The sequence below is a fragment of the Chiloscyllium plagiosum genome, unplaced genomic scaffold (genome assembly GCF_037043375.1).
Source record: "Chiloscyllium plagiosum isolate Xiang-an unplaced genomic scaffold, Cpla_swu_hap1 HiC_scaffold_37, whole genome shotgun sequence".
NCBI lineage: Eukaryota > Metazoa > Chordata > Chondrichthyes > Orectolobiformes > Hemiscylliidae > Chiloscyllium > Chiloscyllium plagiosum.
The window spans coordinates 16952633-16967587 of NW_028270175.1; the positions used below are offsets into that span (position 1 = coordinate 16952633).

The 14955-nt window shown below is 43.3% G+C and overlaps 1 protein-coding gene across 1 annotated transcript in view; it reads left to right on the plus strand.

Moving 5' to 3' along the window:
* The window catches only part of plch2a (phospholipase C, eta 2a), a 156989-nt gene that overhangs the window by 84788 nt on the left and 57246 nt on the right, over positions 1-14955 (plus strand). Inside the window, exons 11-13 of the mRNA XM_087980397.1 lie at positions 2306-2464; positions 11309-11371; positions 13938-14030. Coding sequence (XP_087836523.1) covers positions 2306-2464; positions 11309-11371; positions 13938-14030 — 315 coding nt within the window. The remainder of the gene's footprint in view (positions 1-2305; positions 2465-11308; positions 11372-13937; positions 14031-14955) is intronic.

A 14955-nucleotide genomic window follows, 5' to 3' on the forward strand; every position in this document is an offset into this window, starting at 1 on the left:
GGCTGTGAGGCTGTTGGAATGTGTGGGTTGTGAGGCTGTCGGAGTGTGTGGGTTGTGAGGCTGTTGGAGTGTGTAGCTGTGAGGCTGTCGGAGTGTGTGGGATGTGAGGCTGTCAGACTGTTGGAGTTTGTGGCTGTGAGGCTGTTGGTGTCTGCGGTTGTAGTTGGCATTGTAGTTGTTGTGACTGTGCAGAGGGGACAGGAGTAGCAGCATAAAAGGTAGGAACATTACCAGAAAAAACTGATGCTGGGGCTCAATGTGGAATCAGCTGTCCCCCAGTTAGATTCACCCTCTCAAACAAGACGGTAGTTTCTGGTGTCCTTGGCAGAACAGTAAAGGTTCCTGGAAGAGTACCAGGAGAAAACAATATCCCTGGTACACAAATGTAAAAATCTTAAAATAGATATTTCAGTACAACTTTCAAAGAGGGTCAATGTCAGCCTGGCTCATGTGGCTGTTAATAGATCGAATGATTTCACTCAGCTGCTGTATGGAGGTTTTAAACCATTGAACTCAAACGGTATACTTTCAGACCTGAATCAACCCAATTATCCCCTATTTTCACATTCCCAAAACACAACCCTCAGTGATGGAACTACTTGATGAGAGGCAAACTCAGCACAGCATTTTATTACACCTGTCTTGGTACAGGAGAGGAAGTGAGTGATGGCAAAAATAATAGTGGGCTGAGGATCTGTATGAAGAGATGAGATACATTTTCATTACAGCAAATTGAATTCTCCTAGAATGCACTGTCAGTGGAAACATGTTCATCAGCAGCTTTCCAAAGGGAATCTAATTAATTCTTGCAAAGGAATCATTTGCAGGCCTATGGAGAAGGTGCTGGAGTGTTGGATTTGATTTGATTCGATTTAATATTGTCACATGTATCTCGGTGCAGTGAAACGTTTTGTTTTGTGTGCAGTATAGTCAGATCACACCATCCAAAGTGCATTAGGCTAATGGAAGAGAATGAGGAACACAATGTCATGGCTGCGGAGAAGGTGCACAGACAGCAAGATCAACACTGAATTTAAAATTTGACAGGTCAATTCAGAAGTCTAATAAAAGCGATGAAGAAGCTGTTCTTGAATCTATTTCTATGTTTTTACAACTTTTATATCTTCTGCTTGATGGAAGAGAGTATAACTGGGGTGGGAGGGGTCTTTGAGTATATTGGCTGCTTTCCTGAGACAGCAGGAAGTATAGATGAAGTCAATGGCTGGAAGTTTGTCTTGTGTGACCGGGCTGTGTTGACGACCCTCTGTAGTGTCTTGTGGTCTTGGGAAGAGCAGTTGCCAAACCAGATTGGGATGCATCCAGATAGAATGTTTTCTATGGTATATCTGTAAAAATTGGTAAGAGTCCTTGTAGTCATGCTGAATTTCCTTAGCTTCCAGGGGTGCATGGGGACTAGTTGGAGAACTCAAAGAGCCAGCACAGACAAAATAGCCCTTCTGTCCTGTAGAATCCTATGATTCCAAGTATGTTTATATTCAAGAGAATAGACCGTTCAGGGTGAATGGTGGTGAATTATATGACTACCTTTTTGAGTTGTGAGAATCAATTTGTTTTTCAATCCAGGCAGTTAGAGGAAAAGCTGTTCCGGTCACAGGGAAGGTTTTCATCCACAATGTGATATCACTACATCAAAATACATGGTGACACAGTTGAGCCTCCACATTATCCCATCCTCCCCACACCCTCCTAATCTACTGCCCATTGCCTGTTCAATTGTCCAGGGACTACATTTGGTTTGAGTGGGCAGAAGGCACAGCTCCTTCAGCCTGACACCAATCGAGCTGTTGGACAAAAAGTGAGATCGCTGAACTAAAAACCAACATTACTAGGAAACTCTTTGCAGGTCAGGTATCCTCTGTGGAGAGGGAGAGAATGCAGGATTAACATTTTAGGTCAATAGCTTCATCGGAACTGATGAAGGATTTAGTTTATCATCCCCAAGGTCAGGATTTTCCTGTACTCTACATTGTAAGTTACAATTGAGGGAAGCATGGAGAGTTGCTTGATTATCTGTCCCATTTCCATTGTCCATTAGAGACTCCCATGGTTAACATGGGGGTTCTTCTGTGCATGGAACTCATCAAACTGCATGTCCATGCCATTCCATAATACAGTAGTTTATTACAGGACATAAGAGATGTATGGAAAGTACCGTATAGCCATTGCCCCCCTCCCCACCCCAAACTTTGTGCTTCCTTTCTTGATACATTTCCCTTGTGTCTTGTCCACTTCCTGGCAGGTGGGATGGCCTTAATGACGCTGCGTCTTATCTGTTTGTCAATAGGCGGTGGCCAACAGGAAACATGTGGAGAGTGTGGCTAAGAAGAAGCTCGATTCACTGCTAAAGGAATCGAAAATCAGAGACCGGGAAGATCCTGACAGCTTCAGCGTAAATGCCATCCCCCAAGCAGGGAAACTGTGTCAGAAGTCGGACTCAAAGAAGGTAACCCACCTCTCCCCCTACCCTCTAGTCCCCCCACCACCAACACCTCACATATGGCACCAGCCACGGGCACCTTAATTCTTTCAGTTTGACAGAAACATTCCTTGTCAGCCATGACTTAGTGCTAACCCCTGAGATTAGAAAATGATGGATTTACATCGGACACTTGAGCACAAACTCTTGGCAGTGTGTTCCAAGCCAATAATGATGGAGATGATGTCCTGTCAAAGGGGCTATCTTACAGCTTATTTTCCCACTCAGATGGATGTGGGAGATTCCATGACACAATTTCTATGAAGAGCTGAATGTATCTCTCCTGATGGTCTGCCCAGTCTTTACCATTCAATCAACATCACAAAAAACAAATTATCCAGACATTATCATATTGATCCTAGCAGGACCTTTCTGTGCAAAGTAGGTGCCATGTTTTCTACATTATAACACGGACTACACTTCATAAAGTACTTTATTGTCTGTAAAACACATTGGAATGATGTGCAAGTTGTTAAAGAAATGCAAGTCACTCTTTTGATTTCAGTTCCCAAAGTCCATTCACTTTAACACAGGATCTGTGAGTTGTCCCATCCTGAAATATTTCCCATTGGCATCTGAGGTAAATCCCAAACCAAGAGTGAGGTTAGGTGAGATTGGCTGTTAGGTGAGATTGGCTGTTAGGTGAGATTGGCTGTTAGGTGAGATTGTTTGTAAGCACTAGGATTAATCAGCAGAAACTCATACTTGGTACAAAATACGTGGTGAATTTCCATTGCCCTGTTTGTGTCACTGGCAATAGTAAATTCAAGCACCACCTGCTGGAAATCTCATCTCTGACTGTTAGTAACAGCTTGCAAGCTTACAACCCTTTAAGATCTCTGTGTTCTTCCAATTCTGGCTTCTTATACACCTCTGTTTACTATGGCTTTACCATTGGTGGATATGCCTAGGCTCTAAGGCTTTGAAATTCCTAGATTACTTTCTGCCTGTCTCTCTCTTTCTTCTTCTTGAAAACCCTCTTTAAATCCTGCATTTTTCAACAAGCTTTAATTACCTATCTCCGAATGTTGCAATTGCTCCTGTAAAGTTCCTTGTGATAGTTTTTATTAAATAATAAATGCCAGATATTATTCAATTGAAATGGGTCATTGGAAACTGTGAATATCATTGTAAATTCTGTCTGCATGTCAGATTGGCAGGAATAGCATAAAACACAAGAATGGGAAATACATTTGAGAGTTTTGCAGAACAATCTTTTAAAGAAGCAACTGGGGAACAGGCTATTTCATGTCCAGCATTGTGTAACGAGACAGGGTTAATTATTAATCTTTTGGTTAAGGATACGCTGTGGATGAGCAATCATAATATAATGACATTTCATATCAAGTTTGTGTGTAACATGGTTCGGTCTGAAACAATAGTCAGTCAATTAAAGTCAGTTGCAAAGACTTGAGAGACAAGTTAGTTAAGGTAGATTAGGAAATTATACTAAATTATATTAATGGCAACAAATAAGCATAGAAATAAACTATAAGTCTCAAAGTATATACATTTAGTATGAAAATTAATTTGGAATTTTGCTAAAGCATGGCTGACAAAAGAAGTTATAATACTGCTGATGCTGGAAATCCAAAACAAACACTAAAAATGCTGGAGAAACTCAGCAGCATCTAAACTTTTTACAGTCAATACAATCCCTCTTTAGAACTTGAAATGGCATTGTTGGCAGATTTTACAATGGCATCCAGTAATTCTGGGGTTATGTGGATCTCCCTCACTGTGTCATGATTGCATCATAATGATTTAAGAATAAACTATTTCTTATACACCTTATAATGAAATAGTCACCAAAACATTTGTTAAGGAGGTAGGTGTTGATGAGTCTCTGAAAGGAGGAGGGAGGTCAGTCCCAGAGGTCAGTCCCAGAGTCTTAGTGTCTAGGCAGCTGAGTGCACAGCCACCAATAGTGAAATGAAAGTAGTGAGAGCGGGCATGACGTAATTCTGAGATTGTATAGTTGGAGGAGATTACTGGATTAGGGAGGGATGAGACCATGAAAGAATATAAATATTGTGGGATCAGGAACCATTGTAACTCAGTGAGGACAGGAATGTTGACACTGAACATAATGTCCTGCAATACATGTGTGATTTAGTTGAGAAATTCCATTCCATTCATACATCATTTGCTGTAATAGTAGTTCTTCTCTGCCCCGTATCAGTTGACTTGCAGCAATGACTATGGAAACATGGAGGAAGGGCAGAAATAAGACCCGGAGGGGGATGTCCTTCTGCAATCATGAACCTTTATGCTTGGATTAATATGGGGCAGGGGGAATATAATTGAATTGTCCAGTACACATCAGAGATGATTCCGTGATTTGTGTTTTTTTGAAGCCATCAGAGAGAGAGAGAGAGAGTGTGGTTTTTGTATATTTGACCAGTCCTGTATGTATTGAGTAGTTATGGTCAGTCGCTGACTGTCCTGTACACATAAGAGATTGGGGAGCGGATTTGCCCTGTCTTGGAAATGTCAGCGGTTTGATGGGGTGTGGTTATGTATTTACCCTGTCCTATACATGTTGTATTGAGTTTGTGTATTTACCCTGTCCTATTCATGTTGTATTGAGTTTGTGTATTTACCCTGTCCTATTCATGTTGTATTGAGTTTGTGTATTTACCCTGTCCTATTCATGTTGTATTGAGTTTGTGTATTTGCCCTGTCCTGTATATTTTATGGGGAGTTTGTGTATTTGCTCTGTCCTGTACATGTTGAGGGGAGTTTGTGTATTTGCTCTGTCCTGTACATGCTGAGGGGAGTTTGTGTATTTGCTCTGTCCTGTACATGTTGAGGGGAGTTTGTGTATTTGTCCTGTCTGTACATGTTGAGGGGAGTTTGTGTATTTGCTCTGTCCCGTACATGTTGAGGGGAGTTTGTGTATTTGCTCTGTCCTGTACATGTTGAGGGGAATTTGTGTATTTGCTTTATCCCGTACATGTTGAGGGGAGTTTGTGTATTTGCCCTGTCCCGTACATGTTGTGGGGGGTTTGTGTATTTGCTCTGTCCTGTGCATGATGAGGGAGTTTGTGTATTTGCTCTGTCCCGTACATGTTGAGGGGAGTTTGTGTATTTGCTCTGTCCTGTACATGTTGAGGGGAGTTTGTGTCTTTGCCCTGTCCTGTGCATGTTGAGGGGAGTTTGTGTATTTGCCCTGTCCTGTACATGTTGAGGGGAGTTTGTGTATTTGCTCTGTCCTGTACATGTTGAGGGGAGTTTGTGTATTTGCTCTATCCCGTACAGGTTGAGGGGAGTTTGTGTATTTGTCCTGTCCTGTACATGTTGAGGGGAGTTTGTGTATTTGCTCTGTCCTGTGCATGTTGAGGGGAGTTTGTGTATTTGCTCTGTCCTGTACATGTTGAGGGGAGTTTGTGTATTTGCTCTGTCCTGTACATGTTGAGGAGAGTTTGTGTATTTGCCCTGTCTTGTACATGTTGAGGGGAGTTTGTGTATTTGCCCTGTCCTGTGCATGTTGAGGGGAGTTTGTGTATTTGCTTTGTCCCGTACATGTTGTGGGGGGTTTGTGTATTTGCTCTGTCCTGTGCATGATGAGGGGAGTTTGTGTATTTGCTCTGTCCTGTGCATGTTGAGGGGAGTTTGTGTATTTGCCCTGTCCTGTACATGTTGAGGGGAGTTTGTGTATTTGCCCTGTCCTGTACATGTTGAGGGGAGTTTGTGTATTTGCCCTGTCCTGTGCATGTTGAGGGGAGTTTGTGTATTTGCCCTGTCCCGTACATGTTGTGGGGGGTTTGTGTATTTGCTCTGTCCTGTGCATGATGAGGGAGTTTGTGTATTTGCTCTGTCCCGTACATGTTGAGGGGAGTTTGTGTATTTGCTCTGTCCTGTACATGTTGAGGGGAGTTTGTGTATTTGCTCTGTCCTGTACATGTTGAGGGGAGTTTGTGTATTTGCTCTGTTCTGTACATGTTGAGGGGAGTTTGTGTATTTGCCCTGTCCTGTGCATGTTGAGGGGAGTTTGTGTATTTGCTCTGTCCTGTGCATGTTGAGGGGAGTTTGTGTATTTGCTCTGTCCTGTACATGTTGAGGGGAGTTTGTGTATTTGCTCTATCCCGTACAGGTTGAGGGGAGTTTGTGTATTTGTCCTGTCCTGTACATGTTGAGGGGAGTTTGTGTATTTGCTCTGTCCTGTGCATGTTGAGGGGAGTTTGTGTATTTGCTCTGTCCTGTACATGTTGAGGGGAGTTTGTGTATTTGCTCTGTCCTGTACATGTTGAGGAGAGTTTGTGTATTTGCCCTGTCTTGTACATGTTGAGGGGAGTTTGTGTATTTGCCCTGTCCTGTGCATGTTGAGGGGAGTTTGTGTATTTGCTTTGTCCCGTACATGTTGTGGGGGGTTTGTGTATTTGCTCTGTCCTGTGCATGATGAGGGGAGTTTGTGTATTTGCTCTGTCCTGTGCATGTTGAGGGGAGTTTGTGTATTTGCCCTGTCCTGTACATGTTGAGGGGAGTTTGTGTATTTGCCCTGTCCTGTACATGTTGAGGGGAGTTTGTGTATTTGCCCTGTCCTGTGCATGTTGAGGGGAGTTTGTGTATTTGCCCTGTCCCGTACATGTTGTGGGGGGTTTGTGTATTTGCTCTGTCCTGTGCATGATGAGGGAGTTTGTGTATTTGCTCTGTCCCGTACATGTTGAGGGGAGTTTGTGTATTTGCTCTGTCCTGTACATGTTGAGGGGAGTTTGTGTATTTGCTCTGTCCTGTACATGTTGAGGGGAGTTTGTGTATTTGCTCTGTTCTGTACATGTTGAGGGGAGTTTGTGTATTTGCCCTGTCCTGTGCATGTTGAGGGGAGTTTGTGTATTTGCTCTGTCCTGTACATGTTGAGGGGAGTTTGTGTATATGCTCTGTCCTGTGCATGTTGAGGGGAGTTTGTGTATTTGCTCTGGCCTGTGCATGTTGAGGGGAGTTTGTGTATTTGCTCTGTCCTGTACATGTTGAGGGGAGTTTGTGTATATGCTCTGTCCTGTGCATGTTGAGGGGAGATTCTTGTAGAGCAAGGAGGAAAAATACAAGAATCTCAGTGAGTCTCTCTCTCTCTCACTGCAACCCCCAGGTCATCTCCTCTGCCCTTAAGCTCTTACAACCATGTCCTGAAACAGACTCACCAGCTCAGCACTGTCCCCATGACTTGTCCTACCTGCATATCTTCCTTTCCACCTATCCACTCCACCCTCCTCTCTGACCTATCACCTTCATCCCCACCCCCATTCACCCATTGTACTCTTTGCTACCTTCCCCCACCCTTCTCTCTGATCTATTACCACTATCCTCACTCACCTATTGTACTCTATGCTACTTTCTCCCCACTCCCTCCTCTCATTTAACTCTCCACTCTGCAGGCATCTGCCTCTATTCCTGATGAAGGGCTTTTGCCCGAAATGTCGATTTTCCTGCTTCTTGGATGCTGCCTGACCTGCTGTGCTTTTCCAGCACCACTCTAATCTAGACTCTTGTTTCCAGCATCTGCAGTCCTTGTTTTTACCTTCACAATAGAAGCCATGAGTTATTATTAAATAGAAACATCCTTTAAACAACAACTTAGGGATTGAGCCCGAGCTTAAACTTTGTACTTATCCTTCTGACTGAGTGAATGAGTTTGCAATTTCAGGTACAGCTTGAAAAAGATAAATCAATTATCAGCTGATCAAAATATTGGTTCATGGACTCCTTTGGAGTTAGGAAGTTGCAAGTCTACTCCAGAGACGAAGGACTCAACATCCAGACAGTGCTGTGCTGCAGGGCGAGAGTCCTCCATGGGAGAGAGTTATGGATTTCAACCACTCTTTGTGTGAAGAAATCCTTCCTGGATTAATTTCTGAAAGGCCCCATTCTAAGTTTCAAATTGTATCCCTGGTTCTTGACACTCTACTTGCTCTCTATCTCCTCTGTCAAATCCTTTTAACATTTTAAACACCACTTTAATCCTATCCTTTAGCGTTGACGAATGATGTTTTGCTTTCTCTGAGCTCACTTATCAGTAATTACAGGGCAATTCACAACACAAGCCTCTACAAGCTGCACAAGCTCTAATTGAAATGATAAGATCGGCAATTACAATTCAAATGATGTGTTTTATTAAAGCTGAAATGAGCTTTAACATACAACACCTTAAGCTCATCCACCTCTGTTTAGTATTCGTTGTAATTATAATCAACAGGCTCGGCCTTGGGGATTTTGAATTACAATTGTAGCAGGTTCAATGGTTCTTCAACAACGCTTGGTAGTTGTCATTAGGAAATGTGTGGGTAGAATATCGTATCAGAGATAGAGAAGGTTCCCGACTCCAGTTAGTCATGTTCTTGGAAGCTTTGTTGTGTGCCTTTCTGTCTCCGGCTACTATGCTCAATCAGACAGCTGCACCTCACCATCTCCAATATTTTCATAGCTAATAAGAAAATAATTCAAAGAAAATGTAAAAGAAAATAAATCTTTTTTTTAAAAATGCCCCCCTGTAATTTTTGTTCTGAGATTTTTGCTCATTGATCTTTGATGCCTGGAGTCTCCATGGGCAATACTGAGGGGCTGATAAATTGAAGGGAGGTCTAACCCACCTTTTCCCAATATTTTTTGTGTTTCTTGTTACTCCCTAGAGTGCTGACCTGAAGTTGGTCAGAGAAAGGGCCAGCAAGTGACCTGGAATGTTTCAGTTCTCGAGTTGGAGAGCAGCCATCATCTGGCGTTTTATACTTGACCCCCTATACAGAGTTTAGCTTGTCTGTCTACTGTCCAGACTGGACAGCTTTATCTCCAGATGTGAGGGATGTTAAGTGGATGAAATAGGGGAACTGGCAGCTGCCCTGGTAGCATGGCCTGGTCTGCTCTGAGTAGCTGAGGGTCTCCCACAGTGGGCAGTAGACCCTATGGTGATGGTGATAATGGGTAGGCCTGGTTGACACTCACTCAGTGTTTGTATCTCCAGCAGCACTGACTGGCACTTTGAGCAGGCTATACTCCCATTTACTATTGATGGACAATGCTCTCTCCCGTTAATGTTATGAATAATAAGAGGAGAGTGGTGAGGAGTGGCTGACCTATATACACAGGGACAGGTTGTCCTAGTATATTTTTAGTTGTAAACTTGGAGATGAGAGGCCTGTGATGATGATATCTCCATGTGCAGTGCAGCAGCAGGGATATCCTTTCCCCAGGCTGCTGTGCTGTTGACCTGGTATTTCGTATTCTTGACCTCCCTATCTAGCAGGGAAGCATGGTTCTGCTCCATCTGAAGATTACAAAGGGAGGTATCCTGAATGATGCCAGCTTGTTCAGTGTATCTCCAGGCCAATGCACCTCTAGAGTAGCCTCCAGGCTGCAACAGATGCTATCTTCTCTCTTGGTAAGGGCCCAACTCAGTGCCAGCCATCACCCAGGTTATGAGTGCACTCCAGACAGCAACATTTAGTGAGGCTGAGCTCACATCGACCTGTGAAGGTGCTGAGTAGAGACCAAGAAGGCTAAAAGGATGATGTGAAAGGTCATCCCAAGTAAGGATAGAATGGGAGATGACAAGTTGTTGTGCTTGTGTGTGTAGTTTAGCCACTCCTTACCACTCTCCTCTTATTATTCATAACATTAATGGGTGAGAGCTTTGTCCATCAATAGTAAATGGGAGTATAGCCTGCTCAAAGTGCCAGTTAGTGCTGGATTGGAAATAAAGGGCAAATGCGGTTATGCAGAAAAGAGTTGACCTGAATGAACTGGATGGAAAGGTAAAGTTGCTCAGGCCATGATGTTTTTATGTCTGTGATCAGAAACAGTGCTGTGATACTGTGGGATAAGTCAGTGTAAGTTGTGTTTGAGAAGGATTGAAGCCTCCATTAGTAACTACAGTGCTGTTGGTTGCAGCATATTTTTTGAATTTGTGGGAATGTTGCACTTGGCCTCGGTACTGACTGGTGACAAGTTGCAGAAATTCCAGAGAAAAGGCATGTAGAAAATTCCATCCTCCCCTTCCCTCATCACCCTGTACCTTATCATCAAATAGTGAGGGACTGCGTTCCAGACTTGCATTATCCTCTATGTTATTTCCAGAACAGTACTACAGACATTGGGGTATGTCACCCAGTCCCTTCAAGTTGAGATCTGACTCAGATCGATCAGAGAGGACAATAAAGTATGTGCAATTAAACCAAACTCATTTTGCAGCAAGTTTGAGGCAGTGGCAAAACCCTTCTGATTTCCCATTAATTGGGGGAGCAAATTCCTCTGGAATATTAGACCCCTCTATTGTCTGTAAACAGTTCCTCCTTACCCACTGCACTGACTGTACAGCTGATTGCTGTCCAAGATCTTTGCTAGAAAATTCCAGACTGTTCCGGTCCTGTATCTTTCTCTAGAGGGAAGGACTGAGCTGGGCCAGCAGCATCAGAGGTGTCACCTTTTCGGGGGGGGGCATTAAACTGAAGCATAACATAGCATGGAAAGCACTGGCTGAAATGTACTGCTATTCTGCAACCTTCAGTGTGCGTGTGAGACTTATGTGAACAGACTCTGTTCTTCACTCTTGTATGTGATTAATGCTGAGTTGGCTGTTTCAGCTATTTGCAGCGATTGTCTGCCCTCAGAGGAATCAGAGAAGGCCATGGAACCTGTTCCACCCTTCCATGAGATTATGGATGATCTGCACCTTAACTCTATTCACCTGCCTTGGCTCCATATCCTTTGATATGGATAGCAAAGATCTTTCAATCACAGATTTAAGATGATTCATTTGAGTCAGCATTGGCTACATCCAACCCTTTTTTGACTCATGTGAACTTTTCTCTCTCTCAACAGCAGAAATGCAGGGATGTCCACATTCTCACCCCTGGGTCCACGTCTGCAGTGGAAAAGTCTGTGGTAAGTTGATTGTCCCTTGAACCGTCTTTATGGTTGACAGGAAAATAACCTGAGAAGAGTACAAGGCAGTCTCCAAGGGATAGGACCAGAAGACATAGGAGCAGAATTAGACCATTTAGTCCATAGAACCTACTCCCTTCCTCAACCCTATTCTCTTGCCTTCTCCCTGTAACCCTTGATCCCCTTACGAATCAAGAACCTGTCTATCCCTGCCTTAAAGACACTCAATGACTTGGCCTCCACAGTAACACTTGTTATTGTGGCAGCTATAGGTCTGCAAAATCATGTCTCTGAATTGGAAAGTTGTGTGCAAAATCTCAAGTTCACAGAGGGTTCCAACAGTGCAGCATTACCTCAGTCCCAGCACAGGGAATGTCAGACTGGATTTTGTATTCAAAGCCTCTTTTACATCAGATTTGAACCCACAACATGATGGAATCCCCCTTGGGAGAAACAAATATGGACAATAATTGTTACTTTGTGAGCATTACCTACAAAATCAAATGAAACCAATAAATAAGCCTTACTGCAGCTTGAACAGACATGATGGGAAGTAATGGGAACTGGGGCTATAATGGAACTTTAAGTCCAGCCACTGCTCAGCAGGAGTCGTGCGAGACTGTGATTGTGTTGGATTTAATACATGACGAAGACTGGGTTGATCTGAGACCCTGGAGACTGAAGGGAAGCAAGCGAGACAGTGAGGAGCCAGGCAGCCTTGACAAATCCTCCAGAGCACATTGTGGTGCTGTCAGAAGCGGCTCTAGTTTACGCTGCAGCATCAGGGAGACACGGCAGAGACTGAAGGCTTTTTAAAATGCAGTGATTAAACGTGGAATTTAAAGAACCAAAACAGACTATTTAGCCCAACAGGTCCTTACATATTTATGCTCCCATACCTCATTCGAGCAACGTATTTTTTTATATTGTGTCTGCCTCATGCTTCTCTGAATTCCCCTTAAATGCTTCCATGCTGTTCTCCTCAACCACTCCCTGTGCTAACGAGTTCCACATTCCCACCTCTGTCTAAGTAAAATGAATTTCTCTTCAACTCCTCATTAATTTTATTCATGGCTAGCTTATGTTTAAGGCCCTTAGTTTTGAATTCCTCCACTAATGAAATCATCTTCTCTGTGGATAACCTGTCAAACTCTTTTGCAATCTTAATTCTTAGCATTCAACTGTGCCTTCAAGGGGAGCAGTTCTGTCTCTGAGTTAGATAACTACGGGTTCATAGTCGCACTCCACTGACTTGAACACAGAAGTCATGTCTTTCACTCCAGTATGGCATTGTTGGAGATGCCATTTTCCAAGCCTCGTCACCTCTCAAACGAACATGAAAGATCCCATGGCACTTCATCCGAGAAGAGCAGACAAATCATCCCTGGTGTCTGCGCCAATATTCGGCGAGGATAACATCATTAAAAATTAGATTTTCAAACAAGGTCAGCTAAACTTTGGCAAAGTCATATGAAAGTACTTCCATATTTAGAAACATATATCCTAAGCATTTCACATTACACAAAATATACGTTTTAAAATTTCATCTTTCACTTTCCTCTTAACACTTCAGAAAAATGATTTTTCACATCTTTTTTGTGGGAACTTGCTGTGTACAAATTAGCAACAACATTTCCTACATTACAACAGGGACCAAATTGAAAAGTACTTCCCTGCTCACTGTGGGATGTCTGGTGTCATGAAAGATGCCGTCTAAGTGTGAACTCCATGGTAGAATTTAATGATTCTGAGCACCTTTGTCCCATTTCTGTGTAGCGTCTGTATGTCTGTTGACTTTTTTCAGATGCCAGACAAGTGTTGCTCTGGTACAGTGGATGGGAAGCATTATCAGGGCGATAACGTTCAGACTGCTGGCACCACTGTGTTGTACATAGCCTCAGCTGAAAGCCTCAATGCTTCTGTTGGATTCAAAGTAGGAATGCATATTTTAATCTCTCAAGCTTTGCACATCCTTGAAGTGATTAAAATGCAAGGGGTGGACAAATTGCAAACAGAAACTGTGTCACACTGGCTGTAATTTATATTCTTTTAACCTATTATTTTAGACGATACAATTCGTTGCCTAACTTTTGTATTCTTTCCCATTTTGTTCTCCCATCTGTCTCTCTTTGTTTCTGTCTCTTTCTGATTCTCCATATGATTTTCTGCTGTCTGTGTGCCTTTCCCTGCTTTTTTCTAATTATGTCTTCATTTCTGTTTCTTTGCATGAATAACACCATGCGTTTCTTTAATCATGTGTAATCGTATTTTGTTCTCTTCCTTGCATGTGCACCTACTGCTGTCTCACTCTGGTTCACTCTGTGTTTCCTCTTTTGTGATTCTCTCTCTGTTTCTCTGGTTGTGTCTCTCTCTCGTTCACTTTATGTTTGTGTATCGCGCTCTCTGCCTGTGTCTCTTCCGCTCTGGTTGCTTTCTGGCTGTATATTTGTCTCTCTCTCTCTCTCTTCCCTGGTTCACTCTCTGTATATGTTCATTCTCTCTTTGTGTATCTCTTTGTGTATCTGTCTCTATTTTGTCTGTGTGCCTGTATCTCTTCCCCTGTCAGAGTAAAGCTGAAGATGGGACTGATTCTGGAGAAGATCTGACAACTAACAAGAGGCACAGCCGGTCTTTCATTGGCAGCTTCTCCAAGCGTAAGGTCAGTGGGGACTGGTGCTGTTGGGATGGTGCAGAGTTAGCTTACAGATGGAACTCTTTGGCTGAGACTTTATGCTGTCAAGAGAGGAACTGATAGTGCAGTTTCAGAGCAGCTAGTCCAAATTGACAGGTTAATTACCATGGAGTTTCAGTATGACCTCTTCCCAGGTAGGTGGGTCAATTATGAGGTATCAGCCATGGCTCAATGCGAGGTCTCTTTGTGCAGTGGTAATGTCCCTGCCTCTGAGCCAGAAGGCCTAGTTTTATGTTCCACCTGCTCCAGAAATGTTTCACAGCATAGGCTGGGACTGTTTTCCCTGGACTGTTGGAGGCTGAGGGGTGACCTCAGAGAGGATTATAAAATCATAAGGGGCATGGATAAGGTGAATAGCCAAGGTCTTTCTCCCCGGGTAGGGAAGTCCAAAACTAGAGGCCATAGGTTTAAGGTTTAAAAGGGACTTTAGGGGCAGTTTTTCACACACAGTGTGGTGCGTGTATGGAAGAAGCTGCCAGAGGAAGTGTTGAAGGCGGGGAGACTTACAACGTGTAAAAGGCATCTGGATGGATATATGAATAGGAAGAGTTTAGGGCCAAATGCTGGCAAATGGGACTGGATCAGTTTGTGAAATCAGGTCGGCATTGACGAGTTGGACGGAGAGGTCTGTTTCATTCAAAATATCTCCTCACCTCTGGACTAGGACTGTCAGCTTCAAGTCCCACCTGCCATAAAGGGCTGTCATTGCATTTCTGTGCAGGTCAATTAGAAACTATCTGTGGCTTAGTGTGACCCTTAGCTCTGAGCCAGCAACCCTGGGTTCAAGTCCGACCCATTCTGAAGTTGCGTAGTAACATTTCTGAACAGGTTGATTTGAAAATATCGACAGCTCTGTGGGTATCACTCTGGCATTAGGGTTATGGGTTTCAGT